Raw genomic sequence first — 17,547 nt, 5'->3', positions numbered from 1 at the left:
TGTCAGACTTAAATTACTCACATATTATGTGATCAAATTTATCATGATAAAACCCTTGGCCTCATTGGATTTTATCACGTGCCCGACTGTAACGATCATCCCATAAAAGTCAAAGAGAAATTTCTTATCCCATATAACACTGGTAATTTGTTGGCTCCTGAAAAAAAAGTTTGTGCAATGTTCAATGTAAATCCAATAACGCAACAGCAACCAAACTTTAACATTACATTTTACTCCATAAAATCAGTGCACAGAATTATCAAACACCACACAGGACAAAGTGTGCATTGATCTACCTAAAAAAAAACTTCATTAACAACTGGGGTGGAGCTGGTTGTAAAAATATATAATCATGCAAGTAAAATCAATGATCTAAAAATCTACAATTTTCCCATCCATGAAAGCATGCACACTCTGTGCATTGTAGTGATGGCTGCCTTGTTTTGATAGTTAAAAGCTGGTAGTGTTCAAAAATTCTGTTTATGAAAACGTTTAGAAATTCCCCCTCTTCAGTAGCAGCATACAAAGAGGGTCAATTCTACCTATCAACATCCCACATCCTTTATAGTATCACAGATACCATTGATCTATAAAGCAGTAATAAGACAACATCTAGTCACAAGCACACACAACTTTCATTGTTGGCTAAGCCAATCAAAATTTGATAACAAAACAAAGAACAAAATGTACAGATGTCACGAGGAAAGTACTAAAAATCTTCACCATAATAAGAAAGGAATTGTAAAGACATTCTAAAAATATTTTGCAAAAACTACGGGTATTATACTATAAAAGTAGTTGATTCAGACCTCACTGGTTTAAAATGAATGTTGGTTCAATGTTTGTCATAGGACAGTAATGATCAGTTCATACATTCCACTCTGGACAAGCAGAGGATGGAAAACAGTTCCTTGTTTAAATATAAGATTTCTAAAAAACAGGAGATCTGTTGCATCAGTTTGATTTTGATGCAGGAATGGGTGGGCTTTGTTAAGGTACTAAAAACTATTAAAGAGAGGTAACTGCCTAATCAAAAAAATAAAAACGAAAAAGTCAAGGTCTGAAATATGACTAGGACATTTGTGTGTAAAAATAAAACCAAACTAGCACACGTTCAAGATCTCATACATTGTAAAATTTGATTAAATGAATTCATTTAATGACATGCAAAAAAATTCATTCTCCATTAAAATAGAATTCTGAAAACTAAGGACCAGGAGGAATGTTTGTGGAACAATTATCAGCTTGTCTAATTAGTAACTATATACTAATCAAAAAACTTAAAAGGCTGCTAAAGTATGTACCATTACCAATGTATTTACCAGTAACCAGCAATAGCCAGCAGAGTTATAAGTAATTAGTACATGTACAAAATACATGCACTTTTATATTATTATGCTTAAAATCAACTCAAATCAATTAAAACAGATGTAATTAAAAAGGCACATATCAAACTGTGTCAATTAATTAAGATGCATAAAGCTAGGATAAAAGAACCTTTTCCCTTTTTTTTTTAATCTCGTGCAGAAAAAAAATTAATTCTGCCTCAAGGGCAGGCAACAGTTGGAATAGTAAAAATTTACAAGCTTTTTGATATTAGATACCAAGTGTCATTGAACTGAACTAAAAAAAATTGTTTTGCAGCCGCCCGAAGAAATCCTACCAAAGTCTGCAACATTTACATAAAGACAGCAACATGACGGCATTCATCAATCAACGACTGGTCGTGGTGCAGCTAGTAATTAAACCATGATGGAAAGACTGGGCTTCACTGATGGAATTTTTGATAGATATTCTGGTAGATGTAGATGTAGGGGGGTAACACTTAAAGGTCCCGACCTCTTCAAATGTCTTTCCTCCATTCTTTCTCGTCGTGTTCACTGGGCCGAATAAATTCGTCCCCTGGATCATCATCATCTGCATAAAAATGCACGAAAAAACACATTTACTGAGTTATCTCGACGTTTATTTTATTCCATTACATAATGCAATCTCTTTCATCTACTATGGCCTGGAATCTGAATGAGGAAAATTAATGGCTTAAATTGTGAAGGAGAAGCCTATTTATTTTCATCATTTAGTTAAATGACAACACTAAAGCTAACGGGATGCAGGTAATGAAATCTGCAAAAAGACGAATAGCGAATTGAATAAGTCTTCCATGTGGCCTCCTTTTGTTGACATCTTTAAACTAAGGCCATTATAAATTTACACATCAATAAATTTAAATCAATTTGCAAATGAAAGACAGCTCTATGAATACTAACAATTAATTCATAAATAAAACCTGGTCAGGATGGAATAAAACTGCCAGAACTGATCTCTTTTTGTTAACGTGGTGTGACAGAGTTTAACGCAATGTAGATCCAGTGCAGAGGAGTGAATTAAACATCAATCATCCATTTATAATGGTACAACAATTCACTCTTGGTTTTTTTTTTTTTTCAAATATTCATGTCAGCAGAAAAAACCTTTTTTTAAAGCCGTCGGTGCTCAATGGTCTTCATGTATTTTTGACCACCCCTATGTACTATAACGTATCATGTATTTTATAGTAATGGGGTGATAAAAAAAAAGATAAAAAGATTGGGGTTTTGCCAGAGATTTTGGAGAAATAAAAATACATTCAATACTGTGGAATCATCACTGTTCCTGGGGGACCAATGTTCATGGCTTTCGCGGGTAACCCTTGCCCACGAATCTTCATCCCATGAATGTACTGTAAATTCCTTATTTTACACAAGTATTTAATTCCTCAAGTCTGCTGTTTTGCATCAAACCGCGTGAATATGAAATCACGAGCAACAAATTTTTGTTATAATTTCATATAGTTCAAAACTTGCTGAAAAATAAAAGCGAGATTATAAAGTTTGCAATAGTTGATTATCACAATTTTACGCTGATATTAACTCCTCAAATTTAATAAGGAAGCTACAGTGTATATATGCATTTGTTTAATATTTATTTACAAAATAGAACCTGCTACCAACAAAATTACGTCGTCATAGACCAAGAAATTTTTGGCTACCCAGGAACATTGACCACCACAAATAAAAATGATTCCACAGTATGTCATATTGATAATTAATCTTTTTTTCCTAAATAAATTCAATATATTGAGAGCCTGGGCACTTATTCCAAATCCATGATTGGAGTTTGAATTCATAGATTTAAATTCTGAATTTAAACTTAAATTTATTTTGAATTTCAACAATCCCTCCCCCTACTGACCCTCCTCCTCGGACACGCCCCCCTTCAGGTTGATGGCGTCGAGACGCTCCATGATATCATCCACCATCTCATCATCTTCCACGAAATCCACACCAGTGTACGCCTTGCTGGCCACACAGAAGTCTATGAACCTGTTGACAAGTGATGTAGATCAGTAATTGTCTGCTGAGCTGCTTCACACAATAACAAGGTATACCTTTAATTCCATTCTGTCCCCTTTTTTTACCCTCTTGCTGACTTTTTGTCAGCAAAACTTTACCGAACTGTTATAACATCGGAACTGCAGCAGATGAACATATCAAGTTTGGCCACACATTTAACTAATCATGCCTTTTCAAATGTACTGAAATCATTGACCACAGTTGGTCTGTTTGTCTGTAATATATATAAACTGTATACCAACTTAATTCTATGTGGCACAGTGCTAGTAGCCTCCTTGGTGTGAATATTTTAACTGCCAATCATTGTTTTAATATGATTTTATTATAATATATAAGTGTAATATACCCGGTAAGTTTTAATATAGATATCAAAATATCTATCTAGGGTTGGTCACTAGAATTATTCATTGCAAATGAAGCCTTTCGAATAAAAGTTGGTTTACCGTTTGTTCATAGCCACCCAATCATAAAGGATCACACAACAACTTCACCAAGATCAACATTTTAGCTTTCCATCTTGTTAAATCACATCAATAGTACGGTATGTTCAGGAACTATCATAATTATTCGCATCAAACCTACCGGTAGTCAAGTCGGGGATATTTGTATTAATATAAAAAAAAGAACACATGGTACCGATAATCTTTTTTTTATTATGACTTGTTGTTTTGTGTGATGTCATAGTTAAAATTTCTAGTACTTTCAAGTCAGGGAAGCTACATAGTGCTGCATTGATTCCCATATTACAATCAGTAAATACCAAGTTCTTACCCCTTCCAATACTTGTCCTGAGAGAGAGTATTTGGGTCCCCTATTACAATTAGTAAGGCTTTGGCACGGGTTAAGGTCACATTTAGTCTCTACAAGCAAAATCAATCACATTAACTCAAAATGATGAAATTCCAATAAAAGTAATAAATGGAGAAGCATGGTGAGTATAAAAATCATATAAAGCACTAAGTAAAACATGAAAGAGTGACCAGTCCTTCGCAGGATTTGAGAGCCGAGTATTTACCTTTGGGTTCCTGAGGAAGCCCAGGTTGTGTTTGAAGTCAAGGGAGAGGTACTCTGGGTTACATCGGACAGTGGACACGATGATAATCAGTCTCTCCTGACCCTGAAACTCCTCCACAGAGCCCACGTCTATGTCCTCAAACTTACCCTTCTTCAGCAACTGCCGAATCTTCTGGACCTGTTGTAGAGAAGAGTGAATGTAAGTGATTGTTTTTTTTAGAATTACACACACTAAGATTTACATAAAGAAAAAATTGTTTTTTGTTCATCTTTTAATGTGAATTACATGTACTTTCTTTTAAACAAAAGCATTCCTATAAAAAACAAAAAAATTTACAAATAATTTATTCAATGTAAACTAATCTAAAGGTTTTTAAATTTTTTTTTCTATTTTCTGTTGAGACCTACTAATATATGACTCCCATTTCTGTAACCAATTTTCTACGTGTGGTAGTGACATTAAGCTTACATTTTATTAAGAGTAACAACAACCATTACCTGTTTTCTGTAAGGAGTAATGATCCCTATCTGCTGCTGTTTTATCTGCATGCCCCCCTTCTTCTCTATCAGTAACTTCCTCACGTAACTGAACACCACAGCTGCCTCCTCGGGGTTAAAGAACGACGGACTTCTATCCTCCCTCTGGTCTTTTCCTGTGACCCCATGAAAAATTATGGGGACCTTTTTGTTGGGCAATTCCTCCCACCCACATAAACAGGTTCTTATACCTTCATCAGCTTGCGGCATAAGTTCTCCGTCGTAAAATGTCTCATTGGGATAGTGTAAAATGGCAGGGTGGGAGCGATAGTTTCTCAACAGTTTGGTGATTATTCTGTTGTCATAGTGATCAGCTGGCCCCTCCTTGTTCCCTTTGCGTTGGTACACCTGTACTTGGTTCATGTATCTCTCCAATAGAGATATTCCTGACCATCAACAAAGGAAATTAAATTTCAAATAGAAGAGACATTAGAGTGGAAATCCAATTCAAAACAAACCTCTAGAATCTGCCACTGGTTTACAAGAATATTTGAAATAATATCAACTGATAATTGTAACTGTTGCCACACTTTTCAGTTTGATACATACCAGTAAATGTTAATTTCATTTTCTATAGTATACTTTAGAATACTTTTTTGATTACCAGTTATAGAGGTTTATGAAATGCTTATCTGATTTTTTGAGCCTATTGCATGTCACTGAATCACATTTAAATTGCCTTGATGAATGATAAGACTCCCTCTTTTAAACTAAGGTGATCCAACATGCGATCACAAGTATAATCACCCACTGTTTTCCTTACCTAAGCCATATTCCTGGGCTATTGGGGACCTCAGGATTGGTCCTAGCTGTTGGGGGTCCCCCGCCAGCACTAACTGACCACAGTGGATCCCGGGGTCTATGGTCAGTATCCCTGCCACTGCTATCAGGGCCTCAGGCTCTATAGCCTGACCCGACTCATCAATGAAGACATGAGTGAAGTGACCGACAGGGAAATTAGCTGAGGCCAATCTGTGAAAACAGAAAGAGTTAGCAAGGCTTTACACTCTAAATAACTTCCCCGAGTTTTGTTCTCAGTAAGATGTTATTCAAACTATTATTCATATCATTGATTTGACACTTAACAGAACATCATGTATGATCAGAATTCTAATCAACAATAGCACAAAACTACTGATACTCATACTTTGTTAAAACATTTTAAAAACTTTGCAAATCAAACAATGTTAATTGACTGATGGTGTTCTTCAACAGTGTAAGCAATATTTTATGTAATCTGGGAACAAAAATGATTTTCATGGCTGATTGTGGTGTCTGACATTGTCTTAGGGATGATCTGTGCCACGTGGTTTGTGGTTTACCAAGTCCCACCTACCTCCCCGCGGTAGTCAGTGTGGTGATGATCACGCGGTACGTCTTGAGCTGGTCCACGTCGGGAAAGTAGTACTGACCACTCATCTTGCTGTAGTTACAGCAGTCTTTGACCTTCTCCGACACATTCATCCAAGCCCGGGAGGCAGCATTCAGACGTAGCAGCTGCTTCTTGGCGACGATTTTACTGTTAAGAATCCGCTCTGCCAGTAAATCAGCAGCATTGTTGGAGGGAGCACAAGCCAAGATGTGAGAATCTGACTGGAACTTATGAATCTAAACAAATAAATCATAACATACCATAATACAACACGTAGAATAGCAGGATACATGCAATGTAAAACAAATGGATTCTCATCACTTCTAACTACAAAAGCTCCAAATTGAAGTTGGCAAGAACATGTATATTTAAAAAATTAGACATTAACCATGGAAAGCAGTCAATGTGACAATGAACCCTTTCCACCATTATATTATACCTGGAGTAGAGCCTCTACAATGGTGACCGTTTTCCCCGTCCCTGGGGGTCCAAACACTATGTATGGGGCCGGGCGGGAGGTTCCTTTCACAATGTTGGTCACTGCCAGCTGTTGCTCTCTATTGGACTCTATCTTTGTGTCAAAGAACCTGTTTATATTTATGCAAATATGTACATTGTATATATTTTGAATGAATTACAGAAATACTGAAAAACTATTCAACCTTGAACTTGCCTAGAATGTAACCTAGAGAAAACTTCTACGATATAATGTATTGATACAGTATTGTCAATTTTCTTGAAATCTGTTGGACAAATCCATGGTGTTTAGCATACTGACAACAAAGTTTAATTGACTACACATTTACATGTAAATACTGTAAATTCCTTATTTTACAAGTACTTAATTCCGCAATTCCATTGTTTTGTATCAAATCGCGAGAATATATAATCCTGATCACCAATGTTTAGCTATAATTTACTATCGTTCAAAACTGTCCGAAAAAGAAAAGTGAGATATTAAAATTCACGAGGGTTGTCTCTTGTGATTTTACGTGGAAATTAATTCCTCGTGTTTAAATACAAATCTACAGTAATTCAGCTCAGGCTTTTTAATAGACCTAAAAGTTAACATTGCTGGCTAATTAGTGGCTATGTAAAATGTGATTGGTGAATTAAACTATTGCAGCTACTAAAGTTACTTCCCCTTTTGATAATTGACACATACTTCCTGTTAGGTGGGAGGGAATACATGGTCCGTGTGCAGATATTGCTGGGGGTGGGGAACAGTAGACTCTCCAGCCCCTCCTCCTCGGCCAGTTCACAGGCGCGGTACTGAAGCTTCAGGGGCAGGCGGTTAAAGTTGAAACGCACATTGAACTTACTCTTGTTGACAAAGCTAGACACAAAGCTGAAAGGGAAACCACATAGGAGAAAGTTATCTCCCATTTAATGTCAGCAAGGTTGTACAACTATAATAACTATATTTCTATCAGCTGTATTTAACAAAACAATCAATGACTTTAGAGTTAACCTTCGAAAGTTTTAATGATAGTTTTTGAAATATGTGAAGGAATATTTCTCATGTGGGTTAAGGTATAAATAATCAGCAACATTCACCGATATTCATTATTCATGTTTCAGAGCAATAAATTGTCCTTCTTTATTCAGGACAAGACTTGTTACCTAGGATGGAATCCCAGGGCCACCTCTTTCAGATAAACTTCGTGGACATAGCCCTGGTATTCTTTGCGACTGTTCCCTGACCAAACGTAGAGATGATCCCCCCTCAGGACGGACGGTCTGTTCTCAGCCAGTCCGGGCACCTACCAAAACAATGAAGATCATAGATAATATGGGTGTCCATTAACCTGTGTTCATCTACACATACATACTGTATTCAAGGTTATTTTTGCCCTAACATATATGTGGTTAAAGAGAAGTAACTAAGTCTTGCAGTTTCCAACTAAGCCTGTTAGCCCACACTTTCAATGAGAGCCAATGGGGCTAATATACATCTTGAGTAAAAAATTTCCTATATACAGCAGAGTTGGGGTCAATTACTTTGAAAAGTAATTAATTACTTTCAAATACATTGACAATTTTATCAATTACTTGCAATTACAATTACATTGATTTTTGAAAATGTAATTAATTACTCTCAATTACTTTGATAAAAATTAATTCAATAATGAGAAAATATTATTCAGAACCAAAAATGAACTCAATGGTACTTAATGAATTTAATGTTAAAGAAAAATTTTCTAAAAATTTTCAAGAAATCTGATCTGAACTGAAACATAATTGTACATAAGCTCTGTATATCTTAAAGCTGTTAATATATGTTCTCAAAATTTAAAAAAATAAAACTAAAGTATTTGAAATGTAATTAATTACATTTATTCACATATCAAAACTATGTTTATTTAGAAAGTACAACTTTCGGCAGTACAGCATATCAGTATATAAATAATAATTGCTATAATTCACAAGAATGAGATATTTTCTAAAATCAATGGTGGTTCTTGGGTATTAGAGGAGTTCACACCTCCACAAAATTAGATCTTTACCTATTGCCCTGGGCAGTGTGTTATGCTGTATAAACATTATGGGACATTTAATTATTGTATAATCAAAAGTCCATGCCAAACATGTATAAAATCTATTTATAATTATAAGACACCTATTTTATATTTTAAACTTGGAAAAAAAAAGTAATTGAGATGTAATTGAAAAGTAATTGAAAATACACAATATTTTTGGAATGTATTTAAATACATTCAATTACTTGTAATTGAAGACAGACTCAATTACAAATTACTTTCAATTACTTTGAAAAATGTAATTAATTACACTCAATTACAAATACTTTTTTCAATTACCCCATCCCTGATATACAGTATTTTGTAACGTTATATAATGTATTAAATTTCTTTTCAACATCATGGGCAACAAAACACTCCAGGGTTTTCCTGACACTTTGGGGAAAACATTCTGGTATATTGCCCTAGAGGCATGGTATATTTACATGTATGTTATTAATATATATCACATTTTTAAACAAATCAAAATCATTTTAAGAATATATCTACCTCATTAACAAGTTTATTTTAATTATTGATGAATCTTCATAACTTACAAATCGACGTTTGTAAAATGTCGATTGGTGCCTTTAATAAGTAGATAATTTAATACTGTGGTTTCATTAATTTTCGTGGGTATCAATTTTCGTGGATTTTCTGAAAACCACAGTTTCAAGGATACGTAATTTCGTGGCCAATGATCCTATCAATACAAAATGTTTGTTGAAATTGAATTTCAATGAACATTTAATTTCGTGGATCAACTTAACAACGAAATCCACGAAAATTGGTATTCAACGAATATTGATGAAACCACAGTAAACAATTAAGGTGGAATAACACATCATCACAAAATGGCTGACCTCTAATCGAAACATCATTTTTATTCAAAGGATTTTATTGACCATAAAATGTAAATTACTTCATAGCCGAGTGGATAAAGTGTCGGACTTGTGATCCGCACATCACGAGTTCGAATCAATAGGGTCCTTTATTGTTACTTATCAAATTGAATTTTTTAGATAATCATTTTTTATCCCCAAGCTACAAATTTTTTCGTCTTGACATAAGTACAGTTTATTTATCATTATATCTTTCATAACTAAATAATTTACCGTTACTGTTAATTTGAGTGACTTTTTCCAGGTGTGTTATTCCAACTTAAAGTAAGTACTTCTGGGTAGCAGACGCTCTCCAATCATTTTTATTTTCGAGGAACTGTTTACGTTTGCTTAGCTAAATTTTGAACCCGACCTAATTTATATACAGAATTCTTGCACGTTAGGGTGAAATAACAGTTTCAGGAGGGCAAAATATCTGTTTACTTGGAAATATAACTGGTTCCAAGAGGGCGATATAGCTATTTCTGGTGTGAATCAGCAATTTTCAGGGCATAGGAATAAAATTATCTCATTTGTGACATAATGAGAAAACTTTAAAAAATGTTATAAAATGTATAATACATGTATTTCTTTAATATAAACATGAAGTGCATTCCTTAATTAAAGTAAGACAAAATACATGTGCAGCTGTATATTTTAAAATTTGTTTGTAAAGTTGAGGGTATGAACGTTGTACATATATGAACCTTGTACATATACACGTACCTCAAGCAGTAGCAGGTTGCGTTGTTTTGTCATTGGAGCGTCCTTCATGTCGTACCGCCTGATGTCTACCTCCATCTGTAGCTCCTCAATGTTCATCAACATACTGAACTTTTTCTGGTATGTATTTTTATTCAAAGGATTTTCTAATATAGTTCTGAAAGTGAAAAATAAACAACTTGTGATTTAGTCATACATTTTGGAAATAAATGTATGTATACATGTACATGTATGTACAAACAGAATAATGTATAATTTATATATAGCAAAGACAACTATTTAAGTTATAAAAAAGGAAGGAAGTTCATCTTTGTAAAGTAATGACAAAAACCACTACAATTAAAGATGACGATTCTAGATTATGTACATGTAGATGTTTCCTTTCCATAAATCATACAAATTACAAGATTAAATGTATTAAAATAGAATTTACAAACAAAATATCACAAAGTTTTGTTAAAAATTATTGATAATGTAATAAAATATGTAGTTTTTCATTTTAAAAAAGTCAAATAATATCTATTTCACATGTATAAATTCTTAAGCAATTGTCATTGCACAAAAACATTTCCATTCTGAATACATTTTCTGCTTTTTACATAGTTCAACAAATTCACTACACACATGTAACACAGAGAATTATCTTCTTAAAATGAGTAAGATAGTTTTTGTCATTCTTATACCATAGTCTACCATACCTGGCAGTTGTCATTTCAAGTTTCTCGGCCTGGTTCTTACACAGCGATGTCTTAAATCGGCGGTTGATCATTGTCCTCATCTGGCGTGAGACAAGGTATTTCCCCAGAGACAAGGAGCGCTTCAGGTTATCCTCTATTAATCTGAAATAAAGAATCATACACATGATGATATACACTATATGTGGATTACTAGATATTAATCAACATGGGTGTAGATATTTTTCATCAAATCATTTTTTATCCATGACCTGAAATTTCTACTGTCCCACTTGAAGGGCAAGTGTAGGGTGAGTGCACTCTGAGAGAAGGATGAACGCATGCTGAATGGAATTTGGTGAGCACTTATAAGTGGTGAGCAAATGCAGACTGCAAACAGGCAAAACATGAGCGCAAAGTGAGTGGTGAATGCAGGGTGAATGATTTGTGAACCCAAGATGGATGTTTTACTTGGAGTGCCTCGGGAGTTATCATTACAATGGTTTCATCGGTAATCAGGAAGATTTAACCTTCAAAATTAAACTTTATGTATGTATTGCTATCAGCCCTAATATAATATAATCTGATTGAACGATAAGTGAACGCTGAAAGAACAGTAAGTGCAAGGTGAACACTTTGTGAATGCACTGTGAGCACTTTATGAACGCACTGTGAGCGCTTTGTGAATGCACTGTGAGCGCTTTGTGAATGCACTGTGAGCACTTTGTGAATGCACTGTGAGCACTTTGTGAACGCACTGTGAGAGCTTTGTGCACGCGTTGTGAGCGCTTTGAGCACAGTGAGCGCGAAAGGAGCAGAGAGGGAGTAGAAGCGAATGCATGGTGAACACAAGGAAATTGGGAAAGTAGAACGTTTCAGGGACTGCAAATATATATTCATTGTCAGAGACAAAGTTAGCACTAATACAACCATTACGATCACTGAAAATAATAATTCTGTTTCTGCATGTACTTTATAAAAACATACTGTTTATCTGTTTGTACTTCATTGATAAAAATGTCTTTTTGTTCATACTTTGGAGGTTTAACACCTGGTACAGCTTCCATCGTCTCACGATACTCAGCCACTCTGGTCGGAGGTTTGTATGGAGAGGTCGGCTTTAGCTCCTCTGTGATGTCACTGACACACTTGGCATTCAGGAAGCGGATGATGTGGAATTCCTTCCCGGACGATCGACGGAAGTGGAACGCGATGGGGACATGGAATGTACCTAGACCTCTGGCACAGGCACTCACCTCAATGACATAATGGCTTCCTACAAAATCCGATACACAAAAATACAATTAAAATTTTGGGCCAAAACACAGGTACATGTAATATGGTCCTAGCTCTTCTTATTTCTTTAGTACAATACAGAACCTACCGGTAGTACTTTCACCACATAGCTAACTTCCCTTGTCTCTTGAATGTACATACATGTACAAGTGTGTACAATATTTCAAACTGACATATTTTGACTTTTTAAGTCAAAAATCATTATACCTCAACATAAGGCTCACATTTTTTAGGAAGGAAATTTCACCATTTACTAATTAACGACATTAACTGCTTTTTCATCAACAAGCAGAAATCTTCCACTTCTTAATTGCATTTACACAAAATGCCATGACCTTACATTAACCAACGGAAACGGAAACCTACCACTGTTTATGGACACAGACTGTCGCCCCTCCGTCATTTTCTTGGCGTCGTCCAGCTTGAACACCCTCATCCTCTTCAGCATCTCACAGTGTAACAGCTGCACCACCTCCGGGGTGTGGTTCTCCACCCTCAGGCTCATGGTCCTCTCAGTGTTCTCCTGGATCTGAATGTGGTACGTCCCATTGAGGTACTCGGCATTCTCCCCAATAATGGCTATACCTTCTCTGTCTTTTACCAAATACTCCCTTCAAACAGAAAACATGCATATCAATACTGAAAGTAAACAATGAACTATCTTTTTTATCATGTACCGGTAATACAAAGATTTTTAATAGAAATATAATGGGCTTACTAAAATCTTATCATTGAGAGACAAACCAAAAGTAGACACAATTACGAGGGTCAATAAAAAAATATGAAGACAATGTGGCTGTCTATTATTTTTCATGAAAGTCATACTTAAAAGATTAATCTGTGCACCAACACTTATGTTATTGATATGCGAAGTTTTAGTTAATTTGATGAAACGGAATTTTTGTTACCCCTTTTTAAAAACATGTTTTGTCACCACACCGCACGGCAACCATCAAAACATGGCGTCAACAATAAACACGCACAGTTTATAGATATACCCCATCTTTATATCATGCTTAGTCTCTTGTGCCTTTCTCCTCACAATTTAAAATTGCACTGAACCACATAACATCTTATTTGCACACATTTGTTCGAGAATCACAAGTAAGTTCTTCAAAGTTTTCATTTTCTAACCATGTATCTCTTAGTTGACAGTAAGGATAACCCTGAAGTCGGTTGACTTTACTTATTTTTTGACCAAATATTTACAGATATTCTATTCTCTTTCGGACTGTTTTATATTCAAAATACAATTACCACCACCCCCACAAAATTTATTACAGTTAAACACAAACTTGCAAATAATTATTGACTTATTTTTTGCACCATTTAGCATTTTCACAGCTTGTGTCGGCTTTTTTCTGGGTTAAATCCATTTTGTTTGTACCTCTCGTTGCGCGGTGACGTCCGGCGACGTCGATGTTTTTAGTCAATTCTAAAGAGGACTATCTGTCTTTAGTTACTAATATTTGTTCACAAAACAATATATCCCATCATTTTTTGGAATATAGAACACCATGACTATAGTTTACTTAATTTGAGGTTTCAATATTATTTGGTTTTTAGCCCAATTTAAAGAGATATTACTTTCAACATTACATGGTTTATTGTTGACATAACACAAATTTTGACCGTGCGCCGTGACCTCATTTTTGAAGAAATAGATTTTAAATAATTTTTAGAAATAAAGGAATTTATTAACATTTTTTCTTGCAAATTGTTTGAAACTATTGCTAAATTATGTCTACTAAATTTAGTAATGATATGACGTTAAGTAAGATAGCTATGACAAAAGTCTTCGTATTTTTTTATTGACCCTCGTAAGTCATAGAAAGTGCGAAAATGATAAAGATAATTTTAAAAAGATTTTAATCTGATAATATTTAATAAAACATTATCAGAATCAGTTAGACACATACTGTAGACATATTACATTTGACTGTGTTAATGATGAAAAATGGCACCTGCTAAATCAAGTACATTGCAAAATGTAAAATATATAAATACTGGTAGATAAATAGGTACATTCAGAAATGCGCTAAATCAAATCCACGCTAACATATTCCGCCAAATAGCGTACACGTCAAATATAATAAGTTTACAGTAACAGATATAAATTTATCTAAGTAAGAACCTTTGTTTTTTTAACTCAGCAGTCATCACTCCGAGCCTGTGTTTTTTCCCCTGAGAGTGTTTCCCCATCTCCACTGATGAGGTGGATCGAGCACCACAAATCTTGCACTCATAGTAGTTGCCAACTCTCTTGATGTGCTCAGAGTCCATCCCTGACTGGGCCTGTCCCAGAGGTAGACTACTGGCTGAGGTTCGATGAACAATGTCTGGGGTTGGCGAGGATTCGTGACTGGTGATGGGGGAGGGGGAGTAACTGCGATTAATGACCACATGTTGGTTGACGGCTACCTGACCAAACCTTTTGTGGTGAGGACTCCTTCTGTTTGATCTTCCTACATATCCATCACTGTTATTGTTCTGGTTTCCTTCTACTATAGAATAAACGGAATAAATGGAAGTAACTAGTACATGTATTTAAAAAAAGTTCCTTAATCCTAATTAAAAGCAAATCTGTATAATGATATTAAAATTAATAAGACAAGACAATCATCAAGACAATATTTCAATATAAATATTTGAAAGCAACAAGGTATCTGTCAGTCAATAAAAACAGCTTTCTTCCAATTAAATGAATATCCCCGAGTACCCAAACTACGTCACCATTAGCAGAAAACCTTTCGCGTTTCTCTGTAAATTATTTCTTGTGGTTTTTATCATTTGCAATCACTAAATATAATTTGAAACAATATAATTTATAAAATTATTAATAAAAATATTTTTATTTTTATTCAAATAAGCCCTCTGAATACAATGTTTATCACGCGTGCCTATTATATCTTATGAACCTAACTCCGTCACCCACATGCTCTATGATATGGCAGGGAATGAAGACACATTAAAAATTTAGTTAAAACTCAATTTGTATCTAGGCCAAGTTATAATAAGTAAAAATGGTGCATACAATTTAAATTGTATTTAATTTCATTGAAATGAAATGATCGCCAGAATAAAAAACGGGTCCATGTAACAAAAATCACAAAGGCCTTTTCAGAATTTATGGATGCCGTTTGATTTATGTCCTAATATATATCAAATATTTTATATCATTAATTGATATATTACTTATTATTTATTTAATACATTTTCAGAAATGTAGCACATTCTAAATAACGATATACCGGATATATCTATACCCTGTATAAGGCAAAAGTATCGGCATGCGCGATTTGACGTTATCATCAAGAGTAATGCATAAAGGCTATTGCGGACTGAAAAAAAATGTATAAATTACCTTAATCAAATATGTATTACATGTAAAATGTTTCATCTTGACCTCTCTAAAAATGGCTGACCACCGTAAATGATCGAATGGGCCCGCAAGTCAGAAATATCGATATTTTAGTACACCTGTGAAAAGGTTTTAGCTGATTTCACCCAGTTAATGGTGCATTAAATGAACAAGGTTTAATTCTGTTATTTTTTGACACATTCTTAAATTTAACCGTTGCAAATTGTTGACATTTGATTAAAGATTTTTGACATGTAAAATATGACGTCATAATCGTACTTATTTCAAACGGCGAGGAGTTTCCCGAAAGTGACGGAGTTAGGGTAGTGATGGAGTTAGGGGGCTATGCGATATATGATAGCATTTTATACATGTACTGATTTACTGTGCAAAACCTAAAAAATTCATTAAAATGAAAATTTTCTTGTTGTATTTTACCACAGTAATTGTTACTTCCTTCTCTGTCCATTCTCTGTCCACACTATTAACATTTTAAGGGACCTGCAAACTACACATTTAAAGAAAAAATTCTGTATAATTATTTTATACATGCATGTATTAGAACTCTGTACCATTGGCATGATTGGAATGCTGGTCCCTCTCCTTCCTGTGAGAGTTTAGATATGGCGCAGCGGCAGGACCTTTGTAAATGTGTGGGCCCCTCAGGTGAAGCCGACCACAGGTAAACAAAGCTTGAATAAGAGGTCCAAAAGACAAAGGATTTGCATTGGAATTATGTTCTCGGTATTCATTTACATAAATGTTCTGTAACTCCTTCTTCGTCAGTCCAACAATATTGATATTTTTCTTGGCTATGAAGTCCAAAAAGTCAATCCCTTGGCTTTTCTTTTCTGCAAATGTCCTTCTTTTTGTTGACATTTTGTTCTCAAATTAAGACCATCAAATTTCATTCTGTTAAAAGGATTATAGCTACATACAATACTGTATATACATTGCATAAGGCCTATCTGCAAAAAAATGATTCACTATTTACATAAACTGATAAACAGATAAAAATCTATCATAATTTTTCTGAAATCTCTTATTAATATTTTACCTTTGCTCATTTTTCCTCGATTTTTGACACGAGATCAGAACGTTTAACGTTTAAAAATAAAAAAAAACATAAAGGTTATCTATAACAGCTGATCCAAATCACAAAATACAAACCCAGCAAGCCTCTACAAATAATTTAATCCAGCTGTGATAGTTTCATTTTCAAAAAGCAAAATCATCACGATTTTTAATCTAAATCTAAATATAGTTTTGCCGTTACAATTTTTGGAATTTCAGTGTACTTTCATTTTGCGGGAAATTTTACTTTTATACCTTTTGCTAAAATAAGAGCTATTTCATTAGCTCGTACGTAAGATGTGTCGAGGGACCCATTTTCATGAATTATTTAACCAAGTCATTAGTGATAACCTAACTATACAAATGGTAATCAATATTTCTAAATTCTACATGACTATTATTTCCATTATTAAACAAACTTACGGTAAACAGATATTTTAAAGGATTTTGAAAGGAATAAATTAAAAGAGGACAGTGTACAGTCAAAGACAGTAAACAGCTATAGTGAACTTAATTTTTCTTCATACAATTATTCAATCATTAAAACTTACGATGTTTCATGTGTAGATGCAAATTAAACAATTCTTTTGCATGGTCAAAGTTAATTCTAGATGTGTTATCCTATCGGTTCCCGTTAAATTTAAGAGGAACTAATAATATTACTTGCTGTATTGACACATTATCTATTTGTTCAGAGCAGACTG

General features: G+C 34.4%; 1 protein-coding gene across 3 annotated transcripts; it reads right to left on the bottom strand.

Annotated features, from left to right (window-relative positions):
• Positions 1–211: 211 nt before the first annotated feature.
• Positions 212–17,097, bottom strand: LOC128159733 (putative helicase MOV-10). 3 transcript variants are annotated; one of them, XM_052822917.1, is made up of 17 exons: positions 16,940–17,097; positions 16,342–16,681; positions 14,543–14,909; positions 12,775–13,019; positions 12,148–12,388; positions 11,137–11,277; positions 10,442–10,595; positions 7,939–8,078; positions 7,481–7,663; positions 6,755–6,902; positions 6,280–6,551; positions 5,707–5,915; positions 4,905–5,329; positions 4,408–4,584; positions 4,164–4,252; positions 3,232–3,362; positions 212–1,917 (listed from the first exon to the last, which is right to left on the bottom strand). In XM_052822917.1, exons 2-17 carry the CDS (start codon positions 16,646–16,648, stop codon positions 1,844–1,846), a joined length of 3,303 nt encoding a protein of 1,100 aa, XP_052678877.1. In that variant the 5' UTR covers positions 16,649–16,681; positions 16,940–17,097; the 3' UTR covers positions 212–1,843. The 3 variants fall into 3 exon arrangements, with proteins under 3 accessions (XP_052678877.1, XP_052678875.1, XP_052678876.1); XM_052822915.1 differs by having other exon boundaries at positions 14,543–14,912; positions 16,940–17,096; XM_052822916.1 differs by having other exon boundaries at positions 14,543–14,912; positions 16,827–17,082.
• Between the last annotated feature and the right edge of the window lie 450 nt (positions 17,098–17,547).

The sequence above is a fragment of the Crassostrea angulata genome, chromosome 8 (genome assembly GCF_025612915.1).
Source record: "Crassostrea angulata isolate pt1a10 chromosome 8, ASM2561291v2, whole genome shotgun sequence".
Taxonomy (NCBI): Eukaryota; Metazoa; Mollusca; class Bivalvia; order Ostreida; family Ostreidae; genus Magallana; species Magallana angulata.
Note: the sequence above shows the minus strand (reverse complement) of the source record. Positions and strands in the feature narration are given on the sequence as shown.